Genomic DNA, 17,941 nt, shown 5'->3' on the forward strand with positions numbered 1-17,941 from the left:
AAAATCATATTTTAAATTTAAAAAAATGTATTATAGAAAGACATTTCAAGGTAAACAAGTGCTGAAAGCATTTTTCTTTGACAATTTTTTTTTTTAATTGAAATAATCAAATACTTATACCAAAGAAACAACTTTTTAAGTTTTTGAAGTATTTAAACATTATTGTTTAAATTTAAAATAATAATTAAAACAAAATATACTTCTGGATAAGATATTTTGGTTGGAAATGTATATAGTATTTTTTAAATCACAAAAGTTCTTCTGAAAAATCGAAATGTTAATTAAAAAACACGTGTTTTTATATATTAATTTGTCGGTAAAATCTTTTGTATAATTTTAATTTTAAATTCAAACAATAATTTTCAACACTTTAAATATTAAACAAAAATTTATTTGATAACAATATTTTATTATCGTAGTTTTAATAAATAATTAATATTGGTTAAGAAACAATTTTATTTGGGGAATCTTATTATTTGGGAATTTTCAAATTCGTTAATATTATAAACTGTTCAGGAATTTTATTATTTTTGGAATTGTATTTTTTGGGACAGAGAGTTTTACCAAGTCGGGAATTTTATTTTTCGGGATATTTCAGCCGTCCCCATAGAATTACAGAAAATTTGCTCTAATTATAGTTTCGGCGCTCGATCTTGTTGATTTTTTTCCTACAGTATTATTGAAAAGAAATTTGTGTGGAAATTTTTGATATCACAAAGATAAAGATAATTTCAATAAAAAAATTTTAAATTCGCTGTACATCCAATTTTTATTCTTGGATCTTGGCAATTTTTTTCTAATCCATTTCAGTGACTGGTAAACAGGGGTAATTTTCTCTTAGAAAATAAGTGATTAAAATTTGAAAAAATTGGGTAGGCTTTTTTTGACATCTAGGTATGTAAAAAAGGTAAACTGCAGAAAATTTAAGAACTATTTATACTCTTTCAAGATACCAATACAAATTACACAACACAAATTGTAAAATTTGCAAATTTGTAGGCCTTCATTTGCAATCCAGCGAGTCACTTTCTTTCGCTTCTTTTGAAAGTCGATCCTTTGCTTTCAGTTTTCTTTTTAAACTATACCTTGAATTCAACGCATTTCAAATTAAATTTTTGCTTCAAATGTCCATTTTCGTTTGTTTTTTTGGATTTTGAAAATCCTTGAACTTTGTTAAGTTTGATTTTATCAAAAAAAGTTGTCAGGATAAATTGTTCATATTTTTTTGTACCATAAATAGCTGTCGATAAAATTTTTAAATTTTGAAAAAAAGTGATCTCAAAAAATTTAAAAAAGCTTAAACTTTTTGGATTTTTATCAAAAATGGTTATTTAATCGGACCAGTCTTTCCAAAATTATCCGATATACAGACAACAACAACGACGGCGCCGGACAAACAAATACACCCCGACATAAAAACTTGTTTTTCTGCCTCACGGGTCCTCAAAACGTCGACATTTGATGAAATCCGAAAAAGTTATTTTTCATAAAAAACTAATACCTTCTCATTTTTGATGAGAATGTAGAAATTATCAACAAGATTTGTAGAAAATCTTTCAAAGAATAAAATTATTGTCCCATAAGTTACAACCGAAAAATTACAAACTCAAAAAAATGAAAGTTGTTTTAAATATTGTGCTAGACTCGCGACCGGGGCAAATCAGAAAATGAAAGTAAATTTGAAAGTTGAACTGCAGTTCGAGTATTAAAAATGAAACAGTGATTGATTTTACAAGATGATTCTAGATCTGTTCAAAATGATATAATTGACATATTTAACGTTAAAATTTGAACTAATTTAATTCCAAAGCCTTAGTAGTGAAACAAGTGTAAAGTTCGAATTAATGGCTTCTTAAATGAACGCCTTTATTCAATTTCAAAATCTTTTGAAGTATTATTTCAGTATAAAATATTCCATTTTTAGTCTATTTGGTTTGCAAATAAAAAAAAAAACTTTTCAATAGTAAACAATTTGAAAATGAATTGTCACAATTTCAGAGTGATAAATTTAAACTTGGAATGTTGCGATTATAATTGTTTAATTTTTTAATTTGTATTTCGAAGGTAAAAGTATTTTATTTTGATTCTTAAAAAACAGTTAAATAAGCATTAATTTAGAAAAAAAAATCAAATAAGCTGGAGGTTTCTGAATGTTACAAAGTAAAGGATAAAATTTGGAGCTCGTCAAGAATTTTGAAATACTAGGAAAACAATACAAATTTCCGGGTAGATTCAAAACGATTTTATTTCTCGAAAAAGTACATAACTCAAAGAGAATGTTTAAAAATATTTCAAAACATTTCAAAAGATTTACAATATTAGATAAAATCTGGAAGCTCTTAAAACAATTTTGTATGCAGGATTTTACAAAAATGTTAGGAAAAATGGGAATCAGTCTAAAAGACATTTAGAAGTTCCGAAAAATTTTAAAAATAATTTAAAAAGATTTGAAATAATTTAAAAGAGAATAGATACTTTTGATGATTTTGAAATGTTTTCAAATGTTGACTTTTTATTTTGAAAAATTACATAATTTTAAGAGGAGGTATAAAAATATGGACCACTGACAAAAATTCCGAAAGAGATAAATGAAAAATCCCAAAAAATGAAATCTCTGGCACCTGAATAATAATTTTATAAAAATTGTATTAAAAAATACATTAAAAAACACGTGTGCTTTTAAAGAAAAAAATGTTCTGCCTAAATTTTCTTCGTACTTACATGATAACATTTTTGAAACAAACTTTGCAGGATTCAATTCAACAACGATTTATATCAAAATTCATTTTTATTATTTTTTTATTCATAAAAAATTCGATTTTTCAGAACTTTCAATGTTTTTTTTTAAATACTATGCACATTTTCAAACAAATGTTTTTATTCAGAAATATATATTCGATTATTGTATTTTCAACAAATAAATAATATTTAATAAAAAATTTTTTAAATTGTTTAAATTCAGGAATTTTGTAGTTTGGATATTTTATGATTCAAGCGTTTTCTTTGGGGATTTTTAAAATTCGGTAATATCTTATTGTCTGGAATTTTATTTATTTTATTTTTCGTGAATTTTCCAATTGACTTTTATATTTCGGGACTTTTATAAATTCGGGAATTTTATTATTGGTTATTTTTCAATGTACGAATTTTACAGTGTCAAGAATTTTATTTTTCGGGATTTTTCAGTCGCTTTTTCCGAAAAATAAAATCCCCACATCACTGTAAAAATTCCGAAATTATAACATTTTGGAATTTCTACAGTGATGTGGGAATTTTATTTTTAATTTTTCAATTCGGGATTTTTATATTTCGACAATGCATTGTAGAAATATAAAAGTCCCGAATTAGAAAATTCTCGACAATTTACAATCTTACCGAATATAAAAATTGCCGACAGAAACTTTCCGAATTATACAATATCCGAGCTAGACAACTCTCTAATTTGAACAATTAAAAAATAGTTAGTTAAAAATTTTTTTTAATAGAATAATAAAATATTTTTGCCGAGGAAAAAACTTTTTGAATGTTTAAAGTTTCTAAAAATTATTGTTTGAATTAAAAATAACAATAATTGACCAAATGTATTCTTGTATAAAAAAAGTTGTTTGAAAATGTCCATTTTATTTTTGTATATTACACAAAACGCTCGCAAAAATAAAACTATTATTTGAAAAAATAAAAGTCGCGTTAAATCAGCCTGCATTGAATCCTGCAAAGTTTGTTTCATTTGAAGCTCACGTGTTTTAAATTTATGTTTGTATGACATTTTTATACAATTATTGTTATTTTAAATTAAAACAATAATTCAAAAAAATTAAACATGAAACCAAATTTCTATAATAAAAATATATGATTATTGTATTTTTAATAAATAAATAATATTGACCACATAACTGTTTTCTCAATTTCTGCAATTCGGAAATTTTCTTGTTTGTATATTTTATCATTATTCAGCATTCGGTCTGGAGTTTTATTATTCGGGATTTTTCAAATTCGATAATATTGTAAACTGTCCAGAATTTCATTATTCTAGAATTTTTTAATTCGAGATTTTTGGGTTTTAGCATTTTGTTATTTCGGGAAGTGTACAGTGTCGAAAATATTTCAAAAATTTAAAATAATTTATAAAATTGTATAAAACCTTGAAGATTTTGAGGCATTTAAAACTCCTGAAAAACTTAAATAATAATTTGAATTATATATATATATATATATTTCGAGTCAGCTGTATCAATTATAATGATTTAAAGTTTATTTTAAAATATATTTTATGGAATATGATATTTTTTATGAATGCCCTACTGAAAAGAATCTTTGAGTATATACTAAAAATTCTTTAGGTCAAAGAATCTCAAAGAAATTCTACACAGGCACTCAGGTAGATATTTTTAAAGGTCCAGGAAGCTCGTTTAAATGGTCTGAAGGCTTTAAAATATCCTTTCCGAAATTTAAATAAGAATACGATCATAAATAACGAGCAGAGAGGCTATCTCAATAGAGTAGCCGACACTCAAAGGTCCTTTGTGAAGTTTTCGGATTAAAATTTAGAAGTAGATTTTTTTAAATTTCATAGTTAACAGCCTAAAACATAATAATTCGGAATCTATGGGTTTCGATGACTTCAGATATCTAACTTTTTTTTTAATGCTTAAAATTGGAATTATTAGAACGTTTCTCGTAAATGGAATGAGATACGACAAAAAAGACAACATTTTTGAATTCAACTAGAAAATTGTATATCAGTATATAAGTTATAAGTACGTGACGAATACAAAAGGAACATTATATTACCGTCGCACCACTCTTAAAACGATAACTAAAAGGATCTTGAAAAGGACCCAAATCTCTCAAACTATCTCCGAGTCTATTTGGTTTCAAATCGACTTTGTTTATAGACTCAAATGGGCCAAACTATTTCGCTAAAGAAAACTCAAAGATTTCTTTCGGTAGGGTGTGCCAGTGAAATTCTGTTCGTCTAATTTTGTTTGCCAATGAGAAACGTAACCTGGCTTGGAACTGTCGTCTTAACGTCTAAAAACCGAAAGAACAATTTTCCTATCACTTGGAATTATAATTATATTTTTATAAAAACGTTAGAATATATAATAATTAAGAAATTGGAAAATGCATACGAGAACTTGATTAGACGAATAGTTTTAAAAAGTCCGTAGAAACTGCAGACCACAAAAATAAAAATAAAAACTAAATCATATTAAAGAACTATATATAGACAACCCTATCGAAAGAAATCTCTGAATTTTCTTTAGCGAAATAGCTTGGCCCATTTGAGTCTATAAACAAAGTCGATTTGAAACAAAATAGTCTCGGAGATAGTTTGAGAGATTTGGGTCCTTTTCAAGATTCTTTTAGTGGTCGTTTTAAGAGTGGTGCGACGGTAATATAAAGTTTCTTTTGTATTCGTCACGTACCTGGCGGGCAGAGTTATTTACAGTAGTTGGTCGTGGCTAATCCGCTCTCCCTTTTTAAATTTTTCTTCAAATTATTAACACTTTTTTTTAATTGATGAATTTTCTCATTATACTTATTTATAATTATAACTTATATGCTAATATACAATTGAATACAGTTGAATTCAAAAATGTTGTCTTTTTTGGCGTATCTCATTCCATTTACGAGAAACGTTCTATTAATTCCAATTTTAAGCATTACAAAAAAAGTTAAATATCTGAAGTCATCGAAACTCATAGATTGCGAATTATTATGTTTTAGGCTGTTAACTATGAAATTAAAAAAAATCTGCTTCTAAATTTTAATCCGAAAGCTTAACAAAGGACCCTTGAGTGTCGGCTACTCTATTCAGATAGCCTCTCTGCTTGTTATTTATGATCGTATTCTTATTTCAATTTCGAAAAGGATATTTTAAAGCCTTCAGACTATTTAAGCGAGCTTCCTGGATCTTTAAAAATATCTACCTGAGTGCCTGCGGAGAATTTATTTGAGATTCTTTGACCTAAAGAATTTTTAGTATATACTCAAAGATTCTTTTCGGTAGGGAATATATAGAATGAAAATTATAATTAATAATTTTAGAATTAGTGGAAAATATATGAAACCGTGATATAAATTACCTATCGACTTATATTTGTGGTGTTTATTAAAACAGCCAAGTTTTGCAAAGTTATAAATGTAAAAATGTTTTAATTGGCAATTTACTTTTAATCCAAATGGTTCTTGTCCAAGCTAAGTTTACCATCAGTGCGCCTCGAAGTTGTGCCGAGAGTTGCTTACAGCGCTCCAAGTGGCTCTTGGCAAACTATATCGATTGTTGCCTTCGACCGGAGCGGTGGATAGAGGGGAAGTGACTTTTTTCGCCGGACGCGCCGTCTATATTTATGGCGGGTAACTAAGCCCGCACCGCATCTACGTTTATAATATCTTTGAACCTAACCCATTAAGATTCCAACTTTGGCATGTTGAGCTACTGCGCTTGCCCAGCGCAGCGACACTTATTGGTAGCTGTTGGCGCGCGATTCAAACCGGTTACAATTGACAATTATTGAAATTAAGCAACATCATTATTATCAATTGTACATTAATATCAGAAATTACGTCATTTGAGATTTAAGGTTAGAAAAAAATAACAGCGGGTATATATTTTAAAAAATAGCACATTTCCTTTCAATTCAAAAGATGAATTTATATTTCATTATTAAAGGTTTTTAAAGAACAAAAATGTTCATTTAACGAGTCGTGTTTATACCGAAATTTTGGTTCAAATAGCCAAATTTACTTGGTATTAGTAGACACTGGCTCAATTTTTATTATTAGCAATGGGAATTTTCGTTCATTTTTTTCTCATTGTGAGCGTCATTATGTGACATCTCTGAATTAAGAAGAACTATTTTCAGGTATTTATCTAGTATGATTGTTTTTTCAATGGAAATTTGTACATGAATTTATGCAAATATTTATACATATTATATTAAATGGTATAAATATATTTATTTCAGAATTAAAAATGTATCAAATAAAGCTAAAATGGCAATACATAATTTTATATTTGTACCGACTGTACTATACGGTAGCAAGGCATGGACTTGTCAAGAGAAAGATAAGAGTAAAACTAACGCAATTGACACGAGACACATGCGCATAATATGTGGCGCAGAAGAGACTCAAATAGACGCATGGGAAACAAATAGGTTAAGATGGTTCGGGCATGTTAAGAGAATGCTAAATGAACGACTAATGAAACAAGTGTATCAAGGTAAAGTAAATGGCAGTGTGCCCAGAGGCAGACCGCGGAAAGAATGGTTAGAATATGTGAATGAGACCTAGTTAGAAGAGATATAAGAAGCCACCGAAACACGAGAGCCTGCATGAAAAAGGCATGGACGTAAAAGAAGATAGAGAAGTATGCCAGGACAGGAAAGTATGGCGGCAAATAGTTAATAAAAAGAGTGTCAGTAGAGTGAATGACGCCTAAAACAGAATACCTTGGCCACTAATGGACCCAAGTGGGGAACCTTACATAACGATTTCGTGAGGTTCTTCGCTTGGGGTGATTGCTAGAGAGATTGATCAGCAACCTGGGTCGGAAAAGTGTTGCGGAACGAACGTGTTATTTATTTAAATAGCACGAGAATTCTGGATCAATCTGAAAAATCTCTATCCCTTCCACACACTGCTCCTTTCCCCTACCGAGTGAGTCATGCCTACCCCGAAAGGGAAATGGCTCAAAGATGTAATAATAATACTTACCGGATTGAATGACAAATAAATACTGAGCGTTCCTAGAAGTAGACCGCGGAAAGAATGGTTAGAATGTGTGAATGAGACCCTAGTTAGAAGAGACATAAGAAGTCACAGAAACACGAGAGCCTGCATGAAAAAATGCATGGACATAAAAGAAGATAGAGAAATATGCCAGGACTGAAAAGTATGGCGGTAAATAGTTAATAAAAAGAAAGTTAGTAGAGTAAATGACACCTGAAAGAAAAGACTTTGGACACAAATGGACCCAAGTGGGGAACCTTACATAACGTCTTTGTGAGAATCTTCACTTGGGGTGATTGCTAGAGAGATCGATCAGCAACCTGGGTCGGAGCAATGTTGCGGAACGAACTTGTTATTTACATAAATAACTCGAGAATTCTGGATCAATATAAAAATTTTCTATCCTTTCCTCACATTACTCCTTTCCCTACCGAATGACTCACGCCTACCCCGAAAGGGAAATGGCTTAATGGTGTAATAATAATAAAAAAATTAGTTGGTGAAATATAAGTTAGTCTTTGGAACTAAAAAAAATATTTAAAAAATATAGGCGTTTTAATTTTTTTCTGGTTATAAATGATAATTTAAATAATTTCTAATAATAATGTGCAATTTATAATGAGTATATATTAAAGTTCAATAATTGTTCATTATATCAGGTTTGAATCGCGCGCCAACGGCGATCAATGACGGTCGCTGCGCCGGGCAGCGCCGAACATGCCAAAGTTGGGATCACTGAGCTTGGGTCCTTCTACTCCTTCTAATTTATAGGTTCCATGTCCATGCTCATGGTAGTTATGTATTGACAACTTCAGATATACAGTGTATATATAAAAAATTAAATTGTAGTTAAATAGAAGCATACGTTTTTCAAATTGTGAAATCACTCTTATTTGAAAATGAATCTATTAATGTACCATCTAAAACATGTTCCTAAAATTCTGGGCAGTTTCCGAAGAAGTTATGCAATAGAAAAGTTTTCCATTGAGTGGACCCGGCCAGAGAAAATATCTTGCATTTTACCAGAAAAAAGTGGTGATTTAGGTTTGGATTATAAAATTCATCCGGAAGAACCTTGCAAGTTGTATGAAAATGTTCCTGAACTGCAAAAGTAATTATCCTATTATAATTATGTATAGCGGATACTAGATAGACGCTCATCAATTTTTTTTTGGTTGGCGGAATAAGAGGGCTACATGAGGTGTACCTCACGTAGTACCTAACTAAGGAGCCTGCGTTATTTGCCAGTCATGGAATAGATACATGATGGATGAAATTATAATTTGCATAAACCCTACATATTATGTTCTACTCAGGGGAGTGTTTCCGCTGTACTGCCAAATGCAAAAAATGTGTCACGAGAGTTGAAAACGGCCGTGCGGCGGTCCTAGTAGTAACTTTGTTCTACAAAACCATGCAATACCTTCGGAAACTTGCATACAAATTACAAAATAAATGTGAAAAAACCCTTTAAAATCATTTTTTCTTTACAGATTATATTCAGGTAATAAATGAGACTTATTTAATTACGTATTCTTTTGTTTAATATAGGAAAAAGCTGCCTAATTGACATAATTCAAACAAACAAATTGCATGGATATTCAGAACTTATAAAAAATAATTAACATATGAATAACGAATACAAAAATGAATGAAAAAATGCCGAAAATATATATTATTAACAAATTATAAAATTTTCCAAATTTCAAATAACGACAAAATTTTTAATTGACAAAAAATAAAATCTCGAATTTAAAAATATCTAAAAATAAAATTCACCCACTTCAAGACCAACTTGTAAAATAAAAGAATGATTAAATTCCCACAAATATTTCAATTCTCGAAATTTAGAACTGTTGAAAATAGTTTATTGATTATTAATTTATGAGATATTAGTAGAATTATAAATAAGGCAAACAATTTAATTAATCATTTATTAATTTTCTGAAAATTTTGTCAAACTTAAATTTCAGTAGTAGAAATATTTATGGGAATTTAACAATTAATATTCAAACATTTTTAAATATAGTGATGAACCAATTTTGTTTATATTGCCGTTTTAAAATATAATGGTACTATATAATAAATATAATTATTATATCTATTGATGACAAACAAGGAATTAAATAAATCCTAAAATATTGTCTTCTTTTACAATGAAATAACGAACTCTTAAATGTGAAATTTTTTTAATCAATTAGACTTTGTAACGAAGCTAAAATATTTTAACATTTGTATGTCACTCTTAAAGAAAAACCATTAACGAATATCTTTTTTATCTTTGACAACACTCAAATTAATCGAAAATTAAGTTTCGAAGTGCTAAGATAAATCCATGTTGAAATTTAATTCTGAGAATTGAGAACAAGAAAATAAGTATTATCACTTTGATTTTAAATTTATGTAAATATAATTATCATAATATAGAATTTTACAAAATATTATTAAAAATTCGAGTCTTTTTAAAATATGTTAAGAAGTTGGGAAGGAATCAAGAAATATTTGATAAATTTTCGAAAATATTTCTGAGTTTCCAAAAATTTATGATCTATTTAAAACGGTATAAATTCTTGAAATATTTTTAGCTGACACGAATTTTTCTCAAAATTTTCCAATATCATTCGAAATTTAAAAAAATTACCTTACAATCTTCTAATTTTTCCCAGCAATTTTAAGAAAATTGGTTCTGCTAAATTAAAAAAAATGTCCTTAAAATATTTCAGATTCTTTTTTGACTATTTTTGAAATCTTCTAAAATCCTTTTAAATAATCTCTTAAAATTAATTTTCGGAAATAAAAAATTATTTTAATTTTTCCTAGGAACCTGAAAAAAGGTCTTTTATTTTCGAAAAACTTGACAAAAATCTTAATAAATCTTTACTTTAAAATCTTTCACACTTTTTAAAAATTTTAGGAAATAAATTGAAATATTTTGTGATCTTTTTTCGATTTTCTCTTGAAATTCCTTACAACCCTGACAAAATTCAATTTACCTACAAAATTTGTAAATCTTAAAAAATTAACAAAATGGTTTCAAACTCTTCCATCTAGAGAATAGAAAGTGTAGAATATGTAAATGGTAGGAGGAAACATGGGAAGGATGTAGGAGAGGAATTGAAGATGTAGGAAGCCGGCAAGAGAATGTGGTTAAGATTCTAGGATAGGATGGATTATCAGAAGAATGGATGAAGGAGTTGGAGGGTGCTAGGGGAGCGAATGAGAGAGAATGAAAGAATGCATGTGAAAAAAGGCAAATGAATGTATAAAAAAGTGAAAGAAAAAGCAAACGGAAGTTGCTTAGATTAGAAGCGTGAATATTGATAGTAATGATAATGTAAGAGTTAAGTAGACTAACATGCTCTCACTTTCGTTCGCTCTATCACTAGTTTGCTAATAAGTCCTAAATTGCGCTATCACAGGAAATAGAGATAAGGAACGTTTTGAACACTAAAAAACGACTGAACATTGTCACGACTGATCAATTTTGGTAGGGAGACATGCGTGTTTAGGCCAAGTCAATTAGAACCATAGCACTTTATTTAATAAAATAACGCCGTAAAAGCGCGGTCTTTATTATAAATAGATTAAAACTGTATAAAATGAACAGAACTTGTTGCTTGGCGAACGCAGACTGACGAGGCGCGAAAAGAAAATTGGGAAACCGAGCAACAAGACTGTGTACGAGAAGGAGAGCACGAAAACGATAAGACCGGCTTGGACATAAATTTACACATTACTCAATATGGTAATCAAATATAAGGACAAGACCAAGAAGTATAAATGTAACGAAGAACGTAAATAAAATAGAAAATGAGAACACAAATTAAAAAATTCATAAAAACAGTGAACTAATGTCCAATTCACAACATTCCGCCCCCTTTCGTCCCCGACGAAATAGGCTCACAATCACTGCACTTAAGGTGAACGTGGTAGAAGGCACAATTTAACGATTGGCCGATCGAGTGTGCTAGTCTTTGTCTTGAGAGTGTCAACCCGAACTAGGCCATCCTTGCTAGGATGAAGCTGTAGAACCCGACCCATAGGCCATTGAGTAGGTGGAAGGTTCTCATGTCGAATGAGAACTAAATCTCCAATCTGCATGGGCGGCGTTGAAGTAGTCTAGCTGAATCCAGAATGAAAGAGCTGTTCGAAGATCTGATTGAACTAAAGTCCGAGAAACGATAATAGAACGACATTTCAAAGTGTCTCGAAAACGGAGACACTAAGCATTGACTCGTAGTAATTTTTCTAAAAATGAATAACGACTCAGAAGTTCACACGGTTCATTAACACGAACTGCTACTTTGACAGTAACTCGACGTTCTTCTTTGGTCACTGTGTTTTCTGGAGGACCAAGCAGAGATGAAGGCCACTCTGGCTGTCTTAAGCCACAGAGGACCATTCCACCAGAGTGAAAACTGCGAAAGTTCGCAAGCTGACAACCCGCGAGAAGCACAGTCAGTTGGATTATCTGCACCCGGAACATTATGCCAAATTGCTGAAGGAACGATCGTTTGAATTTCCGAGACCTGATTCGCGAAGTATGCCATCCATCTTGTAAGAATGCGCGACGAGACGAGCTACCAAAACTGAGGCTCAAAGCTCAAGACGAGGACGCTGAACAGTTTGAACAGGAGCGACCTTTGTCTTTGAAGAAATGAGGCCAATCAAACAATTTCCGTTAGGCGAAATTGTCTTTAAATAAACGACAGCACCGTATGATTTTTCAGAAGCGTAAGCAAAGCCATAAAATTCGAAAGAGCACATCGACGAACGAAATCCTATCCACCGAGGTATTCTGACTGCGGAAAGGCGAGGAAGATCTTCATAATATTTTATTCAGCCATGACGGCAAAGGATCATCCCAAGATAAATTAAGCTTCCACAGTTCCTGGATAAAGATTTTTGCGACGATGATAACAGGTGCCAACCATCCTAGAGGATCAAATAATTAGTCTGACTGGCTGACGACAAGGAGCTTGGTGATGACATCTTTAATGGGCCTAAGATCCATCTGGAAAATAAAACAATCGGTACTGCGTTCCAAGTTAACCCAAGCATCGAAACCGATGTTTCTGACTGCCATGATATATCTGGCGATAACGCGTGCAGATCCTCCGGAATGCGCTGCATTTGCTCATGACTGTTTAAATTCCACTTTTTGAGCGGTAAGCTGCCAGCCGTGAAGAGACCACGTAATTGGTTGTATAATTCAATAGCATCTTTCGAATTATCCGCTCCTGATAAGACAACATCGACATAGATGTCATTTTTTATCACTTAAGCAGTCAAGGGAAATCGATCCCCTTCATCAAGACCAAGCTGCTGAGCGGTGCGAAGAGCTAGAAATGGGGCACAAATCAGACCGTATGTGAGAATACTGAGTCGAAATACTTGCACGGGCTCATTTTGAGTTTCTCGCCACAGAATAAGTTGGAGATCCTGATCATCTTGGTTGGCAATGCCCTGTCGATACATTTTTTCGACATCTGCAGAAAACACAATGAAGTAAAGACGCCACTGCAGCAAGACATCTGAAATATTTAATTGTAATTTTGGCACTGCATAAAGACACTCGTTCAATCAAATGCCTCGATTTGATTATCGAGAACCATTAGAAACTACTCGTAGTTTCGTGGTTAAACTAGATTCACGCCAAACTCCATGATGCGGAATAAAAAATGACTGCTAGTTACTCCATGGATCTGCAGGGATGTTAACGGACTTCATATGTTGAAGTTGATGGTATTATTCCATGAATTTGGCATACGCTTCTTGGAGATGAACATCTAGTTTGAACCGCTGTTTTATATGCAGTAACATACGAAGAGCTGCAAAATAGGAATCTCCTAACGATATAACGTCACTCTTGATGGGCAGATGCACAACATATCTCCCATCTTTAGTCCTAAAGTGAGTCTTTTGGAAAAGTTTTTCACACTCTTCTTCCTCAGCTGTCCGGAAAGGTTTAGGAGGCACGAGTTCAGAAACTTTAGAACTTTAGAAGAATAAGAGCCCAGAGTTGAAGTTTAAAGCCCGAATCAAACCTTGGTGAGACAACGACGTTCACTGATCCACGAGACGTTCCCGACTTACTTTCCCCACTCCTAGGAGAACAACAGGTCCTCTGGTACGAGGGAGTTGGAGACTTTGAGCAAGGGACTCAGAGATTATGGACACCTCTGAGCCTTGATCGGTAAATGCTCGAACACACTTTGTATGACCAGATGATGTAGTCACATTGACCATTGCTGTTGCCAGGAGAACCAACGGTGATTTCTTATGAGAAATCTGCATTACCGAAACCGCTTGAGTAGATTATACTTGATGAGGTGTTAAGGATGTAATTGATATCATCGAAGAAGATTGTCCTAAGTTTGAAGATGGGTCATGAAGTACCGTATGATGCTTCGCCTGACGAATCTGACACTAGTACTTTGAAGCACAATTCTCAAATAAATGAGACCCTAAACAATTTATACACAATTTTCTTTAAAAAATAAACTCTTTCTTTTGTGCTGCGGACTGACTTTGAAACTACGGATACGACATTAAATAATGCGGTTCGCGGCAGAAAAAGTACTTCCTTTCCTGTGGCTTCTTTGTAATCTGCTCTTTAGCTGCTTGTTCCTTCACTGGCTGATCTGAAATTGCGTTGACGTTGGCTGTTGTAGAAATCGAGGATTTCTTGAACTTTCCAAACCTTTTCTTTTGAATCTGAGATTTGGAAGATTGTTGAGACGAAGACTGATTAGTTTGATTTGCAGTAGAATCTAAAACTTCCAAGGTCCGAATCCTGGTTTATAAGAAGGTTTTCAATTGGTCAAATGTTGGATGATTCGTGGAATTTCGAAGAGAAGTTTCCCAATCACGAAGAGACTGACGATCTAATTTCTCTACAGTAATATATACCAGCCATGATGACCATTTGTCCACCGTTTCTTCCAAGGCAGATAAAGCTTCCATGTTATCAACCGTTGTATTATATATCTCCTTCAAAGCACTCGAAGAATCAGCTTTCATTGGCTGAACTGAAAAAGCTCAGCCAAATGAGAGTTGATAAGAACTCTTTTAATCTGAAAGCGCTCCGAAAAGTAAGTCAGAGCAACACTGATAATTGCCTTGAGTTATCGGAATTCGATGAAGAAGTTGAACCGCTTGACCTATAAGACTGGATTTTAAGCGATGAAGCTTCTCCACTGACGAGACTCCAGGATTTGAATGAACCAAAGATGTGAATAAATCTTTAAAATTTTCCCACTCCGTGTAATTCCCAGAAAATGTAGGCAATTAAATCTTCGGCATTGATCGATACGATAATCCGACAATTTGTGGAGTTGAATAATTCATTGACGTAGAAGCAAGATCATTTGAGAGTTTTTCCAGGTCGTCCATAAAGGCTCCCTTCGCGACTAGATATGCTTCTTCAGTAGTTACATCGAAATTGCTAGTAAAATAAATCTTCGTGGATTTCTGATCGCGAAACTTTACTAACTCCCAATGTTGAGCCTGAAAAGGCGTCCAATTTTTCTCCAAGGACTCAAGTCTTGAGACCAAAGTTCCTTTAGTGATCTGGTTTAATTTTTGAGTATTTTCAAAAGCAGTTTAAATGCGAGTGCAAAGATCGGTTTGCTCCAAAAAGTAACTAGAAATAGACATTATGCACGGAAAACAGTCGGCACACGATAAAATAAGAATCCGCGAATAAAATCTTTAAGAAATAAATTGAATTAAAGCTGATTTTATCATAAGGAAGCAATTCGCCAATAAAGGAATTATTATTTTCACTGAAATTATCAACAAGTTCAAAAATTCCAAGTTGGTTGAATAAATGTTTAAAAGTCATTTCCAATCTTTAATTCTTGGAATTTCTTGCACCACATAGAGAGACTGAGAAATCACTATGAAATTAAATAAAGTCTGAACGTCTGAGAGATATTCGTAAAATCAATTAAAATTACACTCCCGAAATAATCTTCACTTTCTCAATTCTAATCGATGACAATTAAAGGTTAAATGTTGTTGACTTCCCAGACGCTGAATTATAAACAAAAATCCAGGCGGTATTGATAACCCAATGCTCACCGATCTTTCGAACCTGTGTAAAGGTCTCCAAAAATTTTAAAAATCCTTCCGGAATCGAAAAAATGCATCCAATTTAATAGTTCCTTAGACACAGGCACTCATTTATGCTTCATCATAAATTAAAAACGTTATGAAAGCTTCTCACTAATAACTGTCACAAAACGTTCACATTTAAAATACTGTTTGCACATTCAGTCAAAAAGTCACAAGATACTAATTTAGTATGACTCTAACAAGCTCTACCAGAATTTGTGCAAATAGTCCTCGCACAAGAACTGAATCAATGAATCAGAAAATCGGGCTCGTCGAATCAGTGTTTTGAACACTAAAAAACGACTGAGCATTGTCACGACTGATCAATTCTGGTTTCCAAGCAACTTGTTGCTTGGCAAACGCGGACTGACGAGGCGAGAAAAGAAAATTGGGATACCGAGCAACAAGACTATGTGTAAGAGAAGGAGCGCACGAAAACGATAAGACCGGCTTAAACATAAATTTAGACATTACTCAATACGGATATCAAATATAAGGACAAGTTCAAGAAATATAAATGTAACGAACAACGCAAATAAAATAGAAAATGAGAACACAAATTAAAAAATTCATAAAAACAGTAAACTAATGTCTAATTCACAACAAGGAACTAGATATAAAACGTTATGTAAATAGTTGTGTATATATTCACAATGAAAATTTAATGCCATCTTTTTCTCCTCCCAAAAAACGTTATAGCTTTTTTGTTTTTCGAATTATTTACGAAAAACTGTTTTTTCTCTGACAAAAATATTTTTCATTTTTTCAGTTCAACTCGCAACGAAATAGGAAGTTTTTAATGTTTTGTGATAAAACTAATCAGAAATATGCATTATCATGTTTTGCGACGAATGATAGTAGCAAAAGTCAAAATGTTTATTAAAAGAAAGTGTAAATAATTTTTATCCGAGACAGTGCATAATTCGTGCACAAAAAACTTCCAACGTTTCGGGATTTGAGCGAATTCTGAGCAAGAGAAAACTGTCAGTGAGAAAGTTGTTCAGGAAGGTTCAAGGAAGTTTTCTGGAAAATTTTGGCTCAATCCGAATAGTACTTAAAAAAACTAATAATTATGTACTAGTAATCAAAAATCAATTGATTAATTTATTATTACATACCGCACTTCTGCTACATTTAAGAACATTTCTTTTCCACAAACTTGCATGCTTCTTTCGTTTTCTACCATTAGTAGGTATCAAATTATTTTCCATTTTGTAATTGAAAAACTGCACTATATTTAAATCATAGAATGTATAGCTATTAGGATAATTTAATCGAACAACTTTTATATATCGCACATAATATTTTAACGATGTGCTCGGCTAATCGGAACAGACTTAACTAAACTGATATATATTTTTTTCTAAAGAAACAACCTAAAAACCTATGTAAGTATATTGAAAAATAGAAGTCAGACGTCATGAGTCATTAGCTCTCTCATTAGCTTTCGAGTTGAAGTAAAAAAATGACACATGTTTTATTCAGATTGAAAAAAAAAGTTTTTCGTGCCGTGTAACCCCGTGCAGGGGCCACACTCGTATCGTATTACTCTACCAAGTCGCGATTTAGTTAATCCGTGCACCTAAAGGTCCCGAGATTTCGTCGATCCATTGCATTGAATCCATCTTCATTTGCTCCCCCAGCTCTAGAGTGGTCGTCATTGTAGGCCGACCCATTGTCGGGAGCCCTATGCGTTCTGTTGTTTTGAACCGCACTTACTACAACTATGTTTGCTGTTGTCATTGTTGTTCCCACGAGAAGCTAGGGAAAGAGGTTCGTCCATCCTTGTAGAGCCCCGCATGCAAGGATAAGGCTGCGTACTCTGAGAGGTCGCCCGATATCCCACAGTCACCGTTCTAGACACCTCACCCAGGTGCAATTCAGCTTTCGGCACGGTTTTCACACCTCCACTTGGGGGTTAATTCCTTCGGGAACACCTCTGGCCAGTTGTCCGCGACTTCATATTTGTAACCATATTCAGCAGAAACCTTTGGTACAGGGACCCTCTATCCGCAACCCGAGAACGCGTTCGGTGGCGTTGACATAGGCCCTTCGGTTTGATTCTAAATGAATCAAAAACGAACCG

The 17,941-nt window shown here is 32.5% G+C and overlaps 1 protein-coding gene across 1 annotated transcript in view; it reads left to right on the forward strand.

Moving 5' to 3' along the window:
* Nucleotides 1-8,515: 8,515 nt before the first annotated feature.
* The window catches only part of LOC117169840 (28S ribosomal protein S15, mitochondrial), a 78,399-nt gene continuing 68,973 nt past the window's right edge, over nt 8,516-17,941 (forward strand). Inside the window, exon 1 of the mRNA XM_033356350.1 lies at nt 8,516-8,848. Within this exon, the coding sequence (XP_033212241.1) occupies nt 8,637-8,848 (212 nt within the window). The 5' untranslated portion in view covers nt 8,516-8,636. The remainder of the gene's footprint in view (nt 8,849-17,941) is intronic.

The sequence above is a fragment of the Belonocnema kinseyi genome, chromosome 1 (genome assembly GCF_010883055.1).
Source record: "Belonocnema kinseyi isolate 2016_QV_RU_SX_M_011 chromosome 1, B_treatae_v1, whole genome shotgun sequence".
In the NCBI taxonomy this organism is placed as follows: domain Eukaryota; kingdom Metazoa; phylum Arthropoda; class Insecta; order Hymenoptera; family Cynipidae; genus Belonocnema; species Belonocnema kinseyi.